Below are 22,199 nucleotides of genomic sequence, written 5' to 3'. Positions count from 1 at the left end.
CTCTGACTGGCCGCAGCAGTTCGTAACGTTGTGTCGACACACAATATTCAAATCGATGTATTTTCAGAATTGATGACGTTGATTATATCGTCAAATCGCCAGCCCTAGATATTTTGTCATTTTATCACCCTAGCAGCTTCTGCCCCTTGGAGTGCACAGCATGTTGCCAGTCATGACCTACATGATCAATAATTATCGATACTGACTGATGTGAAACTTAACCATCATGATAGGTATTTCAGCTCTCCTAAGTCAAACCCCTTCTAGTTGACCACCATTGGACCTAACTAAGGAAAAAATATGAACTGCAGACAATGTTGAGAGACAAATTATTTTTTGATCCCATTTTAATTGTGTCACGTATCTCACATATGATGTTTGTCAATTTAAAAGACAGTTTTTCAAGTCAAGACCATGAAGATGCATAACTGGAAAGACTACACACCCATAAGTTGCATAAGTGATGTTATGACTTTCCTCCAGAAACTAACATCAGCCACTGAAGCTGTGATGCCTCTGTGTTTTTGTGCTGGGATGTAATCACGCAACAGCAGGTCCTACTCGTTCTCTCTCTCCACAGCTGATAAAATTACCAGGTGTTGCTGAGTAAAACAAGTAAAATACTGTTACAAGGGGCAGCACAACTGGTGTTGATGATGATGATATGTCGTGTGAGACGAGACATGTAATTCACTGAGCAGTTTTACACAAAACTTGTCTAAACTCTGACAAACCTACCACAAACTAAATATGTCTTGACTTGTGAAATTATGTTTTAAATTGACAAACAACATATGTGTAAATCATGGAACAGTTTTAAACAGAATCAAAAAATAATAATTTTTAATTTTGAGGTCAGGGTTTTAAACACGACACAAAATGAACGACTGCTACAAATCTTTTCCAGACAGCAGAATAAGTAGACGGAGCCACCGGGTCTGAAAACCTGCATTCTGTCTAATGGCCAGCAGAGAGCGACTCTGCTGGTTGCAAAAAGTCAGTCTTATGAGAAAGTTACCCTACTCGTCACTTGATTATGATCTTAGCAAACAGTCTCCTAATGAGTTTATGGTCTCAATTGCTATTTTCAGTCTTCTTCCGTCCAGCATGATGGTCATTGTGTAAATTATAGTCCTATTTGTAGTAAAATAGATGATAAATCAGGGTATGTTTTAGAACTGCAACGATTATTACCAGTTAAGCTTAATTGGCTCGTTAACTCCAGGTAAAATACACTTCATATAAACTCAACAGAAAACCCCCCAAAAAACAACCAGCGGTGGATTCAGGTCATTGTTGACATACAATATATTCGTCCAATCACCCAACCCTAATCGCAGCTAGATTGATCTATATCAGTACTGGGATATATGCTATGTTGTGCGATATGCACCAGTCTGAAAAGTTTTTTTTGTTATTGACAGAACACATAGTGCAGATTCTTTTTATTTCTTCAATTTTTATAAGCAGGATTTTATGTATATTTCATCCTTTTTCAAGTTCAGTGTATAGATATTTTTACAGTATCGGCCAATATACAGATAGTGGGGGTTTTTTCACTTAATATCATTCAGGCTCTAAACACGAACACCCTCAGCAGTTGATACCTCCTGCTCAGTGACCAGCAGCAGGCGAGGTGACTGTGTTGTTGCACTGTTTGGCTCAGGTCACAGTGTGATGGAAGTTTGTTAAAAAAAGAGCCTTAGTGCCATGTTCAGAAATATCCCTCATTGAAATGCAGTATATGTGCATTCATGTGTTTCATATGCCATAGATTTTCATGTTTCCAAAATGTGACTTGGCAGAAAAAAAGCCCCTCAAAAAAGGTGAAATACTTAGCTACAGAGCACCAGTATATCAGCTTACTTGTATCACCTTACTTGGCTTCCCTGTAAAAACCCAAGAGCTGAATCTATCAGCCAGCAGGCAGTTGGAGCCAACAAGCTTTAATTCTCACTCTAGCTCAGTGACTTGTTTTGCTCACATTCCCTGAACTCTGACTACAGTAAATTTAAAAATGCGTCATGAGCTGAAAGATTGAAGTCACCGGTTTGAATCCCCAGGATGACGACAGGGATCTGAATGGATAAATTGAACAAGAGGCACTCTTCCATCCATCATGGCTGTTGAGATGCCCTTGAACACAGCGCTGAATCTACACCTGCTCCAGTGGAGCTGCTCAGTGGCCGGCAATAGGTTGCACTGGGCAACTTCCAAGTGTGTGTGTGTGTGTGTGTGTGTGAGTGTGTGTGTGCAGGCATTTGCATGTTTGTGTATGTGTGTGTGACTCTCCAGGTCTTGACTAGAAGGGCATCTACTTTTCCTCTACAGTAAAAAGGATATAGTTTTAGTGGCCCTGTCTGTTATGTTATACATTGTAGGCTTTGTATGTTGGAATTGACATTTATTTTTATTATTGATTAATCTGAATAGTTTCTTAATTATTGTTTGGTTTATAATAGTTAGAAAACAGTGAAAATGTCCATCACAAACCCCCAGAGCTGAAGGTGATGTCCTCAAACTTTATGGTTTGTCAAAAGGCATTTATAAATCAAAGATATTCAGTTTATTAGCATTAAAGGCTACAAAAAAACTTTTTTTATTTGAGAGGCAGGTGCCAATCGATATTTGGCATTTTCACTCAGAGCATTGGGTAGGGTTGGTGTTTGCACTGCTTGCACAGGAGCTTTGGATTGCCAGGAGGAGGAGGAGGTCTTCAGACAGGAGCAGGGGGGAAACGGCGGGGAATGCAGGCAGGGAGCAGCACCAGAATCAGCAATAGAACTGGACCATGTGAATAGCCAGTGGAACCGTGCTCAGCAGCCTCAGAGTGAGCACTGCCCGATGACAACAGGGACGACAGGGAATACTGCACTAATGTGATTTACAGCATCTCTTACCATGACTCTGACTCTGGGTAGGACAAAAACACAACGGGTTCAGGTGGGGACAGGAGAGGTGTAGGAGAGGCACGAGAGGGAGGCTGGGCATCAGTCAGTGCCATTGATGTATTATGCACAAAATAGATGGCACCTATTCAGTTCACTGAGAGTTGATCACCTGGTGCATATGCAAAAAAAAAATTCTTGCTTCCGGGTTTACTTTGGTAGTATGTGGTCCACTCAACATGCGCAGTAGTGTTTCTCCCATTTGACCCATAGACTTAACATTGTGATGAAGCCACAGATATTTAATTCACTTTTCTCAGGTCAAAGAAAATTTTACAAATCTAAAACCTCAATGGATCAGAAGTTCATAATAAAATCAGAATATTTGCAGTTGAGGTGTACAGTGAGCAGTGGATTTTTTTTGCTGGAATGCTGCAAGTTACCACTGGGAAACATTGTAGGCAAGGTGGTGATATTAGTAGTAGTATTACAAAGTAGTATTATGAGACAGGGTGGGCTGAAGCTACCTGGTTAGCATGGTAATTTCAGTTGATATCTCTGCGACACAATACAGGGCTTAACAGTGATGGATGCTAGGTTGCTATTGGCAACTATTTTGAGAAATATGCAGCAGTTTCTTGGCCTTTGGTTTCCATCACTGGCAACTAGTTTTTACCGTATAAAAAAATAGGGACAGCAAAGAGCAAAACGTGCACATAAATAAGCTAATTTTTAATATTTGTTGAATTAGGGACATTTCTGCAGTCAGACCCAGAACCAGACAATGTGGCACATACGTTGTACAGAATTCGGACAGGATCACAACTGTTTCTGAGCAATCGGTGGCATCTATGGCTGCGAGCTATTAAATGTCTTGACTGGACTGATGATGCAATCAAAACTGCAGCACCCACGACAAGCTGATGTGATCCGCCATACTTCGGTCGCCAAACTTCATGTGCAGCTTGCTCATTGCTTACAAACTGTTAAAGGATCTATAGCAAAGCAAATTAAATTGCTTGAATGTGGGGTGAAAAGTTCGACTAACCTGTCAACATCACAAACGAATGTGACATATGAAAGTATAGAGGTGACTGACAAGCTCATTTTGGTGTCGCTTGACACCGACATCAGCCATCCAAGAGTTCAGTGCTGAAGGGCCACTGGATCTGCGGTGGGAATCAGCACAGGAAGAGAATGGCTGAACAAGCATCGTGAGACTTGCTGGAATCGTTTTTGAGGGATCTGTGCAGAACATGACCTCGGCTGCACTACTGGTATTTTGTATACCAGGAACTGAGGGTGTACATGTTAACTGCTAACACTTAAGATTCAAATCTGTGTAAAGTAATTCTTTTGGCTTTACTGAATAGTTAGAGTATTGTGCTTTATTCCTTGCTTGTCAGTGTTTTTCTTTATCCTTGTGGTTTTCTCGCCTTAGTCAATTTACAGCGCTGCACTCTGAACCATTCAGTGGATCATTGACAACCTAAGCAAAACAACAGAGCGCTCTGAATGACATAAGGCTGCAGTAGACTTGACATATTGATACTGTGTGTGTGAGAGAGTCTGTGTATATGTGTCCAGTTTAACATATCATCACTCTTGCTCATGGATTCCTGCCCCAATGTCATCCAACAGCTCCAGTCCACATCCCCTCTCTCACACATGTACACACACAGAATAAACCTCAGCGCTCACACACACAAACAACTCTGCTTCAGTCCCATGATGCTATAGCTGTATCATTGTCTGCGGAGGTGAAGGCAGAGTTAGTGCAGCGCTGTAAATTGACTAAGGTGTTTTACCACACTGTGGGGGATGAACTGCTGAACCTGTAGAGTATCTGTAGACATGCAGAGAAACAGAATGAAAGTTATCCAAAGGCATCAGTGCTTCAGACTGGTCAACAGCTTTATTTGGGCTGGTCGATGTGTACAATTAGCTTTAGTGGCTGCTTGTGCCGTGTGGAGGCACTGATAAAACGTCCCTCAGTAGTAGCTTTAAGGTCAGAGGAAGGTCGCTGTTTTGAATCCAGCTGGGAAAATCTAAGAAACAAATAAAATCCCTTCATTCTTTTAGCAGACAACAGCACAGGACCCCTGAGCAAGGCAGTAAATCCACACTGCGCTTCAGGCTGTTTCCCCTGTGTCCATGTCCATAAAGCTGTAGAAGTTTGCAGCAGACTGATGACAAACTTTTTCTCCTAGAGCAAAGTCCTCGTCTGACCTCAGGTTGGGCTGATGTGTTGCTCAGTTATATTTTGACAGAACACACTTACTGCTATAGGTGTCAAACCTCAGTTTCCAGTGAGACACACTGATTTTTTTTTAAATATGTAAGTTGCAAATTTTCTGATCAACACTGATTGCAATTATTTGTACAAAGTATAGACCTAATTTCTTCTCGTTTCTGCATAAATACTCATAAAAATAATAATTAATGCAGCTGCTTTTTGTTGATGTTGAGTTTTTTGTTTCCCAAACCAGTCAGGCAGAGAAGAGTGAACTTCTTAATAACTAAAAAAAAATATGTTTCTCCTCTTGTTCCTACAGTTGAATGTTTGAGCTTCACTGTGCAGAATAATGTATGGGCAGAGTTTGACACTCAAAGGGTATTTTCACATTCATCTGCTGAAAGCTTCTCTGTGCTCATTAAAAATCTGGGACCCTATTTTTAAAATGGACTTGTAGCCAGTTTCGATCTTGAGTATGACTTGTGCAGAGAACCACGTGAAAGTAGTTATAAAACCTTGCTTTGACTTGGAAATAATCTTCTATAATCTAGGTGAAGTGTAGACTTGGTGATTTTCCTGCTGGTTATGTCAGGGTATTGCAGTTTGGGACGTATATGTGCTGAAGTCTGTGGTGAACTTTGCAATTGGTTGTGAACTTGGTTTTAAAGACCTCCACCGTAGATGTGATTAGGGCTGGGTACTGAACTTAAATACTTTTGTGGCATCGCCCAACTTTCTTCAATACTGTCGAATATCCAAAATTTCCTTGTTATTCAATTTGTTTTATGTTGTGAACCTGCTTTGAATCAAAAAAGGTCCCAAGGTGTTGAGGCTAAAACAAGTTGAAATCAACAACTGAAGTTTAATCACGTTGTTTATATTTTTATGATATAAAGCTGCTTTGAGTATATAAAAAGGAGCTGAAAAATTAAACCAAAGATTTGTGCTGTAATGTGTAATGTAGTTTTAGTTTTATTGAAATGGATTGTAAAAAAAATGGTATTGAAAAAAGAACTGTTGAACCAGTATTGAAAAAAAAAAAGTTATTAGTACATTTTTGAATGGCATCCAGCCCTCACTCTGATCTCATCTTTCAAAAAGTTTGCTTTTCTCTTTTGGTACATGGACTTCCTGACTAAATCCTCGTTTGTGCTAGTGTGCTGTAAGGGGAAATATGATTGTGAAGCAGGTGCCATCAATTTTAAGTTGCACTCAGTGTCTTGTATGAATCAAACGTATGCACACTGTCAGAACTAAGACCTGAGACTAAGTTCTAGTATAAATCAAGAATAATTTTATAAATGAGGCCCCTGGTTTTAAGGTGTGGGCCTGCAAGCATGATTTGTGACATCGCAGCTTGCCGTCAATCCTGGTCCAATTTGCAACTTATTTAAGTGTGATGGACGTGTAAATGATCTAGAGACTTGAAGCCGCCAGTACTGTACACTGAAAATAGACTTGAGGAGACACCTTGTTTCCAGTAGGAAAACTTTAGAAATGAACAAAATTAGCATATTTGTAGAACCTGGAATTTTTAATGAGGTAGAAGTACTTAGTGTGATAAGTAGGTTCCCATGCACCCATGTTGCATTTTTTGTAACATGTTGTTTTAGGTCTCTAATGGTGTCTAATTAGTGATTTTTGTTGTTTCCATGGTCAACTGATGTCCCATGTGGCTTGTTTAGTGGCCATCTGGACTTAATGTCCATAGGTCTGGGCAATATAGCTGAAAAGTCTATGATGATAGTGGTTTTTCTATCAGTAGATATTGATATCTACTGATATATCTATCAATATATTAGTGTTGGTTGGGAAGCTATTCTTGCAGTTAACTCACAGTAATGTTCTAATAATTGTCCATCCATCCATATCTGGGGGCTTGTGTTGCAGTGTCAGCAGGCCGGACATGATGTCCCACTCTCCAGCAACACTTTCCAGCTGCTCCACCTTAACTGACTCTTTTGACGAAGCAGCAGCATTTCCACTCCGAGCTTTCTCCACATGCCTGAACCCCTCACACTCTGATAGTTGTTGCCCAGCTCAAAAAACAAAACTGCCGTACCAGCAAGCTGACCGATCCTTTCTTATCTGCTCTCATTTTGCACGAAGTTGTTTCACGTGTATGATATGAAATGATAGGGTAGGGTTAGGGTTTATTAGCCAGGGAGGGAGCACACATGGGGTTTATCTATGAAATGACTGGCTGTTCCCATGTCAATTGCAGTTTTCTCCATTATCAGGGGATATGATAGGCTTTCCATGAGCTGGGGCATATGGAACTACTTTCTTATTGCTATTGCTGCCATGTCTATCACAGATAGATATCACTATCTTTTAATTGTCCAGGCCTAGATGTCCATGCAGATGGTCGAGATTTTCATAAGTCCTGAACCAGACAAAATATTAAGATAAATGCACCCACTTTTTCATATAATTTTGACACCAGGAATCAAATGGAATCAAATAAAAAGGTCATTGACATAGTACAGCTACTAAAAAACTAAAACAATAACAAATTTTAGGCTCAAAATTATTTAGCATCACAACTATATCGCATGTCTGCAAAAAATCGTAACTCACCCAAAACATTTCATTCGTGTTTCAAAACCTCGTTATTGTATCAGTAAATTGGCCAATGTCTCCAAGATGAAAAGAAGCCCACATGTAGTCCAAGTGGGAAAGACACCAGTTTGTAGAGTTTATTAATCAGGCAACAGATGAAAGTTCCCTTTTTGTTGTTTAGCCAGCTCAAGAATTAATGTTTAGTAACTACAGCTAAGTAGAATTAATAAAAAGCCGTGCATTCATTCAACAGTTTAAACTTACTTGATAGCTTGTTAAGACTTTTAAGTACATGGTTTATAGTTGAAATTTCAGCTTTTTCAAATTGCGATTTTGAAATTAAATATAATCATTCAGCCCCAGTTTTCTGCATTCTCTTTGGATTTAAGGATTTAGAGACTCTGCATCGAGCGGTTCTTCTGTAAAAAAAAAAAAAAAAAATTGGCTGTAGACAGGTTAAAATGTCTTTGGTCTTTGGTTTCCAGAGTTAATGGAAATTTGTGGATTAGACCAGAAAGGTCTTTAAACTTTTGTCTTTTGAAAATTAATGAGAACGAACAGATGCCCTTGAAAGTTCCTTCTCTAATTTAAAAATCTTAGGCCCATATTCCTCAGCGTGCCTCAGCTCACTGGGCCTCTCGCCATCCTAAAATCAGCATCTCACATCCCGGGGAGAAACACAGTGATGGATGTTGGGGTTGATACAGCAGCAGTTCTGATATTAAGGATTTCAACAGGATTTATAGACTTAATAGGATCAAGCAGTAAAGAGGCCTAGTATGTGATGTCTTATTTTAATTAATGTCATGTCTTATCTTTAAAATATGGCAGTTCTAAACTCTTCAATTTCAGAAAACAACACTTTGAAAGTCGCTACAAAATCCCTCAAGTTGACATTGAAGTAAGTTTTGGGAAACCTGCATGCATAGAATTTCCACCTCAATCAGTTTACCTGCATCTCTTTTTAATGAGCACATTGTGATTAGATACAGGCACCATATGTGTGTGCGTGTGTAAGCAGGTGTGTGCATGTGACAGAGTGTTTTCATGTGTCCATATGCTCCCTTCAATGCGTGTGTGTGTCTTTGCATGTCTACAAAGTCTGTGTGTACTCGTGTGAAACATCCAGAGAGGGACAGAGCTTGAGTGTGTTTGTGTGCGTGTGTGTGAGTGTGTTTATGTGTCGCGACGTTGTGTAACCCTGACTAATGAATCATTGAGAAGCCCAGCGGTCCAGGGGTGACTTGACTAGCTGATTGGTAATTAATTGTTAATGAGGCTTAGCAAGCAAACAGGGATCTGGAGAGAAAGAGAAAAGACAGAAAGCTGCAGAGATGAAAGGAGAGAAACTGTGAGGGAGAAAGAAAAGAAACAAAAAAAAAGAAAGAAAGAGACGGAGAGAATGAGGCAGAGAGATGCTGAATTGACCGGAAACTGCATCAAGGCATAGCACTTGATTAATGGGGTGTACGTACACACACACACACACACACACACACACACACACTTGGGGAGGTGGCTGAGTGATTCTGCATCACAATGCAGTGGCCATGGGGAAATAAGAAGACTAAAAGGGGATTAAGGTAGACACCTCATCCACTGTTGCTGTTCTCCAGGGCTCAGTTTCTTTTCTACTCTCCACAGGCAGACACGCACACACACGCATACACGCACAGCACTGGGCTAACTAGCGGCCACTTGGTGTAGTTGTCGACATCGGTGGAATAACATGAACCTGATAGTGAATTGTGATAACAGCTTGGCTTATTGATGTCGTCTTAGCCTTTTTTACAGGTCTTCTGGAGTACCACTACACATGTGAAAAAGTTTCATAAAGCCTTCTGTGGCTCCAGAGGTAGCTGTGTGAAATCTGAGAAACTGCATAACTTGATGTAACTTTAGTCAGCGTCAGTTGAGGCTGCAAGCTACAAATCTGAAAATTAAAAAAAAAATTGTGCGGTTAGAAAGAGATGATTTTACAAGACCTCTGCAGTCATTTGCTCAACTCTGCTTTAGGCTAGCAGCACGAAGCTAAATTAGCACCACAAACAGTATCATGGATGATGACATTTCAGAGCCATGGTCGGAGCCATAGATTCTAATTTTCACAAACTTCAATCAGACTAGACTAATATTCAACAAAACCACCCCTGTCTCCCTGCACTCTTTCTGGTTCTAGAGGATTTAGAGTGGGGGGTGGCAGCTTAACAAGGGAGAGACACTTTGGTCATTTTGCTAATAAGAGGGATGATATAACACCTCAAATCACCTACTGCTACTACTAGCATAACACAATAAATCTCAGACCAAGAGGGAATATTTGATATTCTTGCTTGAAAAATGCAATTAATTTTTTATTAAAATTGTCCATTAAATTGGTGACTACTTGTTTTATCAACCAATTGTTTCTCCTCTCACTAACACTAATTCTCAGTATGTCTATAAATATTAGAAAATAGTGAAAAATGCCCATCACAATCATCACTTTGTGAAAAAAACACCCTAAATTCAGCCATTAAACGTTTGCCATCCTGACTTGATTATTATAATTGTGCCAATTAGTAGGGCTAGGTGATGTGAAATTCTGTATTAAGATAAATCAACAGATTTACCTAATCAAGGATAAATATTAAGCACTTTTATGTTGTACATCAGTGCACTAGGTCAACAATATGTGGGCATTATCTGTGCACCTAGGGTGTTCTCATGGTTTAGATTAGGACTTAAAAAGTATAGAAAATGTCATATCTGTGAAGGTTCTCTGTCGTCCAGGTCATGGTACAAAAGCTTGTCGTAGGCAGATGGAGTCTACCAAGTCCAGTTGCCTACGACAAGCTTTTCTACAAATAAAATTTCATTTTTCCTTGACAAATAGCCCAAAATGTAGAAATATTCAGTCTAATCTTGAATTCTCACATTGAAGATACTGGGACCAATGACTGTGTGGCAACTTAGCATGAAAAATGGCCGGTATTATCAATCAGTTGTCAAAATAGTTTTCTTTTGCATTCAGCTTTGCAGCAACAATTTGGCAAAGACCCTTTCTTCTTTCAGCATGACAGTCTCCATTGCACAAAACCAGGTTCATAAAGAAATTTAGTTTGTTGAGGAATTCTCAACTGGTGTGCACAGAACCCTGACCTCAAAGCCCATCAAACACCTCTGGGCTGAACTGGAACACTGACTGCGAGCCAAGACTTATTGCCCAACATCAGTGCCTGACCTCACTAATGCTCTGGTGACTGAAGGGAATAAATCCCTGCAGCAAGGTTTGAAGATCTTGTGGAAAGCTTTCCTTGAAGAGTGGAGGCTGTTATAGCAGCATCTTAATGTCCATGCCTTAGAAATGGAATAAGGGTGTAATGTTTGTGTGTCCATATACTTATGATCAGTGTTTAATGTGTTTCCTTTTTCATGTTGGCTCATCTCTAATACATTTTGTTTAGCCACAGAAAATATTTTTTGACAGATTACACTTGTTGGCACAGGGTGGTTGCGTACCAGGCTCCGGTCAGAACAAAGTCATCAGTTGGATTTCAGCTCTTTGCTACATATCTGTGACTTGCAACTGATAGCCAGCATGAACTAACAGCATTTAAGGACTGTGAAATGAGATCAGCATTCTCACACACTCACAACTGTTGCAGTGGCCACGTTAAGTGTTACCGTAATACAGGGTAAGCTATCTGGGCTATTTAGCTTATCGCTTGGTGAGGCTAATTTAGGAACAGACTAATTACTGAAACAAGTCTTCACCGCAATTGCAGCTGTACAGTAAATACACTGAGCATCGACAAGACGGTGCAACATCGTGAAAAACACAGAGAGAGTCGAGTTATTGTGCCAAATGAATCTGACAGCACATCATCAGTGACCTCTGCACAGTAACAGTGGCAGAAACATAGCAGATAATGAGCGGAGAGACAGATAGAGGAAACAAGTGCGGTAATTTCAAAATAAAACTTCAAAGTAAGGTAGGGGAAACACTGGTGTGCACTGAAATTCATTTTGCTTTCTTTGGGAACCTCTGTTCAAAAGATTAAACACAAATTAAGCATATAATACGGACAAAAAACAAAAACAAAAATACTGTGAAAAGCTAGCCTTGGCAGACATGTAGCTCTGACCACCGGCTCCTGGACAGATCTCACAAATGAAAGCTATATCACAACTACCTGTCACTTCAGTAACGCTGACTGGATCTGCTTGGTCCATAAACAACCTAGGGATTTTCAATTTACCGACAACTAAAGAAACCAGAAAAAGTCACATTTAAGAAACTGAAATCAGAGAATTTCCTTAAAAAACAACCAAACCAGTTAATCAGTTATCAAAATAGTTGGTGATTAATATAATTGACTAAACTAAACTATTAATTGTTGCTTGTCTCATTTTACGTTTAAGTTTTCTTATCCGGTAAATGGCTCCACCAGACAATGGCAAATGAGGCATAATTAATGCCATTTCTAGACTATTGATTAATTATCAATTAATGATTTTTAATTGGTTAAAATCTTAGTGGAAATTAATGATTACTCAGTAACAACCTTAATTGAAAGCAAAACATCCCTATACCAGCTACTTGCATATCTTACCAGCATTTGGCTGATGGCTGGCGCTAACTTTGTGTCCTGCATACTGATTAATTTCCTGCCCGTTTCATTAATCAGCTGTTAACTCTTTACATAATTCACAGAAACTTTGTCCAGGAACTAGTTGGGTGAATGCTTTGGATTCACAATCCATGGCCAAATGTTTCCTCTTCTGTGTGAATGTGTGTGTGTATGTGTGCGTGTGTGTGTGTGTGTGTGTGTGTGTGTGTGTGTGTGTGAAGCTCAAAGAATTGGCTCATATATCAAGAGGGAAGTCTTAGTAATTACCTGCTTTGAACACCATTGTTCAGTCGGAGCTGTTATACTACTGCTGGGTTTTTGAGTAGGTCATTTGAAGGACAAATGTACAAGAGTGGGACAACAGTATGTGTTTGAATGAACGTCCTGGCCTTTTGATGTTTCTATGGCAGCTACAAAGTAAAGCATGCTGTGGTTGCTATGGCGATACTGAGGGGTTGGTGGGTGGGGGGAGCATGGGTGGATGAGTGTGGGTATGAATGTTTGTTTCAGACCAGCCATGGCATGCTGTAAGAGTGTGTAATAGATCCTCACAGGGAATTTCGTGTGTGTTTGTGTGTGTGTGTGTGTGTGTGTGTCCGACAGTAAGAGGGTCTACCACAGTCTTGGCGTGCGGTGAGTTAAATGATACCCCCCTCATCATCCCAACCGGACCACCCCTCTCTCCTCTCTCCAGGGATTCAACTCTGGGTCAGCGCTTCCCTCTGCTGCCCCGGTTGTCATGGTTACAGCATTAAGCGTCACCCAGGACGACGCACACAGAGGTGGGAGTGAGTCTCAGCTTCAGTGACTTTTGGAGTTTGCCATGAATTATAACCCAGAGGCTCCGGGGGGGATGAAGCTGGCTGGCAGCGTCTGAAATATGGCTGCGGTTTTGTTTGCTGTGATATATGGAGGCAGCAGTGCTAGCCACGCTACACTGCTCTGGTTGCACTTTATTTCTCAGCACAGAAATTACTGTGCTTGTTTATGTAGGGAGAACGCAGGGCAGAGGTAATTACAATATAATGGTGCAAGGGGAGTTTTTCTGGTTGGGTGGAGATCAAGAGTTCATAACAAGCAACCTTAAGGCCCATTTTAATAAGGAAAAGAAGTGCATGAAGAGGCTGAAATGTGCAACAGATTTTTGTGTGCGTGGTTGGAGATGCAGTTGTGGTCATATTTTGGATCCGCTTGTTTTAACATTTGAAAAGTAAAATTGATTTTAGGGGAAATAAAATTACCTGAAGCAGAACTTGGAGATACATCAATATAAAATCATATCCTGATATGAGAGGCTCTATCACTTGGGATTTTGTTATTTATGCACCATGCAATTGTTATTTCCTGGTCTGAAGAAGCTACATTGCAGTAGAATAATTTAAGTGTTCGACTGACTGTTCTGTGAAATGATAAATGAATGCCTGTTTGTGTTTTGTCATCATATCCAGATAACATATAGTGCTCCAGTTAGGAGCAAGAAAGCATGAGTAGTCATACATCAAATCATTATTACAGATCTGAGTGCAGCTGAATATTGAAGCTCACTTCTTCTTGCGTACTGACCAAAGTGTGTTTGGAGCACTGATAAATATATGTGTGAAGAAGTTTGAAAAGTGGTCAGATTCTTGCTCTTGTTTACTCGGTCTTTGATCAGATAATTCCTGATCTAAATTGTGATAGAATTACATCTGATGATAATTTTCTTTTTCAATTAATGATTTAGGAGAAGGTGAGAAGTAACGAAGTACAAATACTTTGCTACTGTACTTAAGTAGAATGTACAGGTATCTTTACTTTTCTTAAGCATTTATTATTCTGACAGCTTTTTACTTTTACTCTTGACATTTTAACACAGGTATCTGTACTTTCTACTCCTTACTTTTTTCAAAACTGGCTTGTTGCTTTGATTTCACTTCATTGTGCATCATCTTCCCAACATCAAGACTGATTTCAACCTGACGTTGCTGCTGCCCGTGTGTTTATGGTATTAATTTAAATATGTATTTTTGAGGCTGTAACCGTAAAACCGTAAAAAGGTTAATGATTCTGACTGTGCCAGAACAACCAGCAACAAGACTGAACAGTTAGTTTATTTCAACGCACTATAACCTTGTTGTTTAAAACACAGGAATAAATAACTTCCAACTTCACACAAAAACAAATACTTGCAGACTTATCAACACAATGGATGATCTACACTTACAAGTTAACTCACTAAATTACAAACTCGCTCCACAACTGCTTCACACCTCTTATCCGCGGTTGATCCCACTGTGTCTTCTTCACCAGAGTTCGGTTGCAGCCGCTGCAACGTTAAATCGCCTCAGGGGCTGTATTCCCAGTTATCAAACTGTGTCCCGGTCCAATAGGACCGCTAACTGAGCTAACTAGCTGATGGCAGCTACAGCACAATTAGCAGCTATGTGCTGATGACTTCAGTGTTACAAGAGAAAAGGTCCATGTGCAACAATCTCCCTGGACCTAATGACGAGGCACAGATCCCTGGAGTTTGAGGCTGTTGTTGTTTAAGACTTCTCATTGTCTAACAGTTAAGTAAACTCTAAGGGGGCAGCCCTAGGACGCATATATTGTATCATGAAGATATAATAAAGATAAAGGTCAACTTTATTGTGACATAAACAACCATACAAGTACAGTTATGCAGTCAGATTTGTTCTCTGCATTTAATCGGTCCCAGTTTTAGGAGAAGTGGGCAGCCGTGCAGCACCTGGGGACCAACTCCATTTCTAAGCCATCGTCAAGGGTACTGACCCAGCATACATGTGTTTGATGGTGGGGGAAACCAGAGCACTCGGCAAAAACCCACACAGGCACGGGAGAACATGCAGTCTCCACACAGAAAGGCAGTGTTCACTGTACCACTCTAATAGATTACAAAACTCCAAAAGTTATTCTATTGTATGGGTCAAACAGAGATGGGAGAGAGAATTTGGCCTGGAGATATCTGAGGATGATTGGAATGATATTTGGAAAGTCAGGCTAGTAGGACCAACTCAATATCCTGGCAAGAATTCAGCTGGAAGAACATAATATGATTTTTTTGTGACTCCAAAATTGAAATTCATACAGTGGGGTTCTCAGGGATGGGATGGATGTTGGAGGCAGTGTGGTAAATCAATGGCAAACCATTTCATATATTTTGGGGCTGCCCTCTAATCCATTCATATTGGCACGAGATTGCCAAAGAATATTTTGGAATAGAAATTGATTGCTCTTTCGTCACATTATACCTTGGCAAATCCTGGACAAACCCGTGGCCCGGGATGAATATCTTTATAAAGTTCTTTTGAATGCGAGCAAGAGAGCCATCACATGGAAGTGGCTGCAGGCAAAGGACGACTAGATTGCAGCTGTCAGCGAAATGCGCTGTACGGGGAAACTGGCCTTTTCCTTGTCCACCAAAGCGTCTTTTTCCCAGCTGAGGAACAGCGTTATTTCAGCTGAGACGCTCTGGTTGCTATGATACAGAAAAGCAGTGGAAGTAATGGTTAATTTATGTTTTGTGATAATCTAATTTGCCACATAGTTTGTGTTATAAACAATACTTAATGTAAAAAAGAGCTGAAGTTAGACAGAACCAGATTCAAGGAATCCAAGCAGTACACTGTTTGTGGTAGACTATTTGTCCCACACATCCTCAGGTAACCTCATACTAAACCTCTACTAATCCTTCTAAACCTTCATACTGTTGTGTGGTCCATACCAACCCATGTTCTTTTCTTTTTTTAAAAAACATTTTTAAACACAAAACGAAAGATAAAGATATCTAGTTTATTATATGAAGGCAATTTTATTTATTAAGGCAAGAAAAAGCTTACCCTACGAGGCAGATGGCTTCACAAGATCACAAAGTCACTTGAGAATCCATTTTGCCAGGCTTAAAGTTATCTGTTAGTGTCCACCCCAAAAGTGATGCAGCCAATCAGCGTCGTAGGAGGGACTCCTGGTAGCTATGGGCATAGTTTAAGGTGTGATGACCTCAAAGTGTCCATGGAAGTGTTGATCTGATTTGTTGAAGTTTGCCAGTGTTGGATGTGATAGACAGATGGCTCATCCTATCACCTGCCAAGTGTTTTTTTTTTTTTCTTCAAAGTGCCTGCCCCTTTCCAAACAGTTTCTAAGGACGACTTCCCAGATGGTTCGGTATAACAAACCATCTGTTGTGTCAGGTTAAGAAAAAGCTGCAGATCATCACATTTGGCAGCAGAAACTAGGAGATACTTTGCACTGTTGCTTGAAAAATGACTGAAATGATTAATCAGTTATTAGAATAGTTGAACATTATTTTTTTCATTGAGTGAAGGACACAGATTTTTTTGTCAGATTTTTTAGTCTTAGTATAATCTGATATTTCCTCATTTTCAGTAGAAAGACAGAGAAGGGGAAAATACTGTTTTGGAAGCCCATGTAAACACTTGGGTGCATAACACTACAGCTGTAATGGGGGTAACTGCACATAAATTCTGTTTACATAGCTTTTTAAATACAAAGTAGCATTTACTCAACCTTTTTATGATGGTTTCTGACAGCTCGGAACACAACCTCACCTTCCCCCCCTCCTCTTAAGTGTTGCCTTGCACACACACCCTCCTCTCTCCCTCCTCTCTCACTCCTCTCTCCCTCCTCTCACCCTCTCACCCGCTGTCTCCTTAGCAGACAGCACAGCCTCGGCGCTCGCAGGGTGATGATAATCAAAGTACTGTGCCATGTATGCACATCTGTCAGCATCCATCAGTTTTTCAAACATCCTCCACAAAAAAGCACAGCTACGGTTTGCAAATGGTAAATAGTGATTGCTTGTTTATCAGTTAGTCAGATTAACACACATACATACATACCCATTACCAGTTGTTGTTATTGAGTGTGATGAGCTCAATGAGGTGATCCATTTACAAAATACAGTCTGCTGGCTAAATAAAAGGTGAAATATATGTTATTATCAAAGATGTAGGCGATGTATCTGAATGCAAACATTTACATTTGGAACTCCCTTTCCAGTGATGCTGGCTGGATATTAACTTGCCCATTTTCACAATGAATGCACATATTGATAGGCGATTATCAATAGAGATGGGTCTCTGAACAGTTTGAATAGTTTTGTAAATACTTTTGAACAGTTGACATTTGAAATCCAATAAATGAAATGATGTGCAATTGAATATTTATTGATTACTTAGCCATAGGCTTAATGTTTTATAAACAATAAGAGCAGATATAAGATTTGGTTTCCATTATTCCAGACTCGTATATGGGTGATGGAAGTTTATAGTTTATCCACAGCAGGACAGCTGCAGCAAACATCTATAACTTCTTTTTCATTACAGCCCTGATGACACTTTACTTACTTGCTTAGTAAGTATTCATAAATTCATTCATAACGTAATTAAACTTAATACATGTTAAATAATGATAAAAAATAGTCAAGAATTCAAAACTGCCATTGAATGCTTGATCAAATTCTTAGTTTTGTTTACTTGTTATGTGATATGTCTTAATTAAATTCAGAAAATCAGAAAACTTAATTTCAAAATCTTTTTTTTTTTTTTGGCAAAGTTCTTGCAAGGCAGTTTACCAGAGAAGTTTGGCATATTTTATTTAATTAGGGTTACAACTAATGATGTTTTCATTATGGCTTCATCTGCTGTTTTTTCTCACCGGCTTGTTTAATTAATCATTTGGTTTAAAGGATGTTAGAAAACAGTATAATAGAGCCCAAGTTTCATATTGCTAACTGTCTGGACAGCATTCCAAAATATAAAGTTCAGTTTACAGTCAAACAAGACTAAGAAAAGCAGCAAATACACACCTCTTAAACTGGTAATTTTGGCATTTTTCTCCTTGAAATAATTAATCGATTGACTATAAATTGTTGCCAATTAATTCTCTGTTGGTCAACAGGATCGATTCCTATTGACTAAAAGGCATTTACCAGAAATCTGTAGTATTTTTTAAATCCAGCCTTGGCTTCTCTCTACTTGGGCCATTTGTCTTAATATATATTCTTGCCATTTGTTGTGTTAATTTTGCAAGACTAGCTATTACTTTTCCTAAAGATTTGACGTCTCATTCTGGTTCAAAACACTTCATTTATCCTGGCTGCCTCAGTACGGGCCTTCTCACACCGGGCAGCCCTCCAGATAAAGAAAACTGTGTGTAAACAACATATAAGTGATGTGGTGTTAGTGCTGTGTTCAGCACTATGATCCATATCTACACAGCTGTATAGAATCTACAGCATATAGAGACCACCGCTGACTGATCCGCCATGCCGATCCTGCTGCAGTGCCTTATGTAAGCTCAGTGAAGTACACCATCAGCACTATTATCTGGTCTCATGCTGCCAAGCTTATGGCTGAATAATATTAAGAACGGGTAGTGTTTTTTTTCTTCTTCTCTGCCTCGCTCCCTTATTAATGAGCTCAGCAGCCCCTTAATGCCCTTTCTGTTTACCCTCTCTACAAGTTTACCCTCTTGGCGCTACCTCACAGTCCCTTCTTTCCACTTTTTATTCCTTTTCTCGTCTCCATAAACCTCTTTTTTTACTTCTCCTCCACCCCTTTAACTTTTCTGAAACTCTGCCCTTATTTTTAACTCCCCCTCTCCTCTCTTTTTCTTCTTTATGGCTGTGTTAATTTCCTCTCTAACTTTAATTTCCTTTCTTCTCTTCCTTACGGCTCCCCTTCCCTCCTCTGCATCTTTTGCCTCCATATGCCTCCCCATAACAGGATGTCAGTCTGTTGGTCTATTGTTGTGTTGGCCGTTCACTCCACCACTTTGGGCCAGAGAGAAAGAGCTCGCCCTGAACAGAAATTTGGTGTTTCCCTGGGCCCCAAAATTTACAAAAAGTTACAAAAGTACATCATCAGTTTCCATAACATTTACATTTATAAACTGATAGAGGGAACAACAAACCATGGATGTCAAATGTACATGACATGTATTTATTTCATTATAAAAGTACGTTATAAAAAAAAATCAAATTTGCTGAGTTTAATGTTAAGTTTCTCTGCACCTCACAGCTAACTTGCACTGTCCACTGAAGTGTTGAGTTTGAATTAACAGCATAGTTCAGTAACAGGGAAAACAGGAGTGGATCAAAATGAGGCTTTGTTAAAAAAAATATTGTAGTTAGAGCCCACATTAAGTTAGTAGTCTATTAAGTTTGCTATGAATTTTACTTTGTGTCAATGTTTGCAATACGGTGTGATTTTCACTGTAAAAAAACGGGTCTGCGATACGTTGGTCAGCTGGTTGGATTGAAGTGTCTGAAAAGCTTAGAATGTGAAAAAAGTGTCATTTAAGTGCTCTTTGGTAGGGAACACAAAAGTTCAAGAAAAGAAATACTCTTCTGGCTAAAAGTTAAATGGTTGAAATTCCCTTGTTCAGACTGCAGATACAATGCTTGTACAGGTTAAAATAGACCTGGGTCACAACCCATACATAGCAGTGCAAACAGCCTTCTTCAAGGATTTTATTTCTTTTTTTCTTCTCAGGGTCAATTGAAATAACATTTGCTATCTCTTTACTTACATACAGGCAGTCAGCTACAGTGGCACCATCATCAGGAGTTTCACGAAGTTAGACTGTGAATGTGGCTAGGATCAAACCTGGAGTCAGTCTTAAAATGGGTGAATTCATTCATTTCCCAAAGTTGTTTAGTTTTCAGCTACCCAGTAGGACTCATTTGCCATAAATTCTAAGTAATTTTTTCAAACTAAAAAACATGGCAGCACCAGCAGCCACATCAAAACTCTGTTCCCTTCGCTCCATCAGAAAATGTTTGCCTTTTGGAAGAATTCAACAGTTACAAGGACATTTTACTGGGAAAAAGTCAAAAACAATAAGTGAAACAATACCACAAACTTCCAGGAGCATAATTCTCAACACAGCACAGACCTGCAGCAGAGCTTCTTAAAGTCACAGGGCTTAGTACCATTTCATCTCCTTTTGGTGCCACTTCACAGCAGGTGTCAATAATTGTCAAGATGGAAACATGGTGCTGCTTATTTTGAGTTCGCCTGAGGGTTAGGGTGAGTAACACTGCAGAACTTACTTATTTTGTGAAACGGCCTAACTTGCATTAGACTAATCTAGGAGCAAAATGAATGTCTGTCTAAAAGGAATTCAGAGTTTTTCTTCTAAAGACATTATACTTGTTAGAAATTGAGAAAAACATTTGAGAACACTGAGAACCATGTTGTGCAGAATTTGAATCGGACCGTTAAATTGTTGTTATTTATTTTAGTGTAGGATTTTTTGGGTGGACCTGAAATATGGCTCTGTTACGTGCTGGAGCCCTGTTCCCACAACACTATATAAGCCCGTGAATCGACTCATGAACAACACTGCCCCGACCAGTTACTGTTACAGCCTAAAAAAAATACCAACCTGTTGTAGACTGAGAGAAGTTGTTTCTCCAGTGAGTTGATAGGTCACTGTCCTCTGGTTCTGGTGGTTCAGACATGTCCGTACAAGTCCAGTAAGGCCGCTGGATGGAGCATTCATGTTTCAGGTCATTTTCAGGTTGTAGTGGTGTTTGACACTGGATACAGCAGAGTTTTTTAAGATTTGACACCTAATCTAATATACTGTCATCATCATATATCATTAAAATCTGGCTGGATTGTTAATGAAACATGTTTTCAGTAGTGTGACAAACTCAGAACACATATTTCTTGTTGTTTTACACCGAGTTAAAGACTGGCTTAACACGACAGACCAGTCTAAAATATCTCTGCCTCTGGAAAATTAATAATATTGCAGTCAGCCTCAGCTGCACTTTGTGTTTAGTGCTAATTAGCAATTTATTTTTTTTTCAGTCACACTTTTTTAAATTTCCAATTATGCTGTATTTTGGTGAAATCTTTTAAAACAGAAACATTTTCTGGTGGAATAAATGGAACAGAGTTTTAAGTGGTTGCTCACTCAGCCATGTTTTTTAGGTTGAAAAAGTCTTAATCTACCCAGAATGCATGGCAAATGAGTCCTACTTAAGACAGTTGAGAACTAAACTGTTTTGTGCAATGGATAAATTTACACTTTTATCTAAGTCTGAATCTTAGACTTTGTCTGTGGCTTCGATCTATCTTTGTGAAACCTCTGATGATGATACTACTGAACGTGAAAAGTCAAGGGATGACAAATTCACTGCATATTACTTTTAAACTTTTTGGTGGCATCTTGGCACACTGAAGTACCAACTCTGTGAAATACATCAAAACGATACAAATAGTCTTTTTTTTCCCAGATTTGGGTGCAGAAGGATCAAATGCAGGTGTTGTTTGACTGGAGAGGCTTCAATGCTACTTGGTACTGGGTTATTTTAGGCCATACCTTTAATGTGTTAAGTTCCCAGCCCTACTCAAAGCTCTGTTGTGCAGTACAGCCTTACGGTTCTGCTAGCATGGTTGTTTTTGTTTTTAATTTAATCTTTCTTCCTTTTGTCTTCTGTGTCTTGACTCCAGGACTGGGTTTTCCTCACTCGCTTCTGCTTTCTCACCGACTTTGGACGCCTAGACTTCCGGTTCCGCTATCCCAAGGTAGGAGGACTTATTGTAGCTGTGTGTGTTTGTGTTTGACTGCATTATGCATTTTATTTTACATCTTTTATTCTCAATCAATTTTCCACATTGCCTCAGCTTGCCCACAGTTTCTTCTTTGGCAGCACAAGTATGTTACTCTTCTTCTTCATTCATCCTTTCTTTCTCTACTTTAGTATCCTTCTCTCAACTAGTTCTCTTTCTTCCCTTCCTCTTACCTTATCTCAACTGATGCCATCGCTCTTTCTCTCCTCTCTTTTTCTTCCTCCGGCTGTTCCTGCTCTACACGCCTCGTCCTCTTTTTCTATTTTTCTATCTCCTCCTTCTCCTTTTGCTCTCC

The 22,199-nt window shown here is 39.5% G+C and overlaps 1 protein-coding gene across 1 annotated transcript in view; it reads left to right on the top strand.

Moving 5' to 3' along the window:
• The window catches only part of tmem145 (transmembrane protein 145), a 70,960-nt gene that overhangs the window by 2,202 nt on the left and 46,559 nt on the right, over positions 1-22,199 (top strand). Inside the window, exon 2 of the mRNA XM_084725748.1 lies at positions 21,785-21,859. Within this exon, the coding sequence (XP_084581874.1) occupies positions 21,785-21,859 (75 nt within the window). The remainder of the gene's footprint in view (positions 1-21,784; positions 21,860-22,199) is intronic.

This window comes from Lutjanus erythropterus, chromosome 9 (assembly GCF_056507025.1).
Source record: "Lutjanus erythropterus isolate fLutEry1 chromosome 9, fLutEry1.hap2, whole genome shotgun sequence".
Classification (NCBI taxonomy): Eukaryota; Metazoa; Chordata; class Actinopteri; order Lutjaniformes; family Lutjanidae; genus Lutjanus; species Lutjanus erythropterus.
The sequence above is the reverse complement of the archived record's forward strand: the minus strand, read 5'-3'. Positions and strand labels throughout refer to the sequence as shown.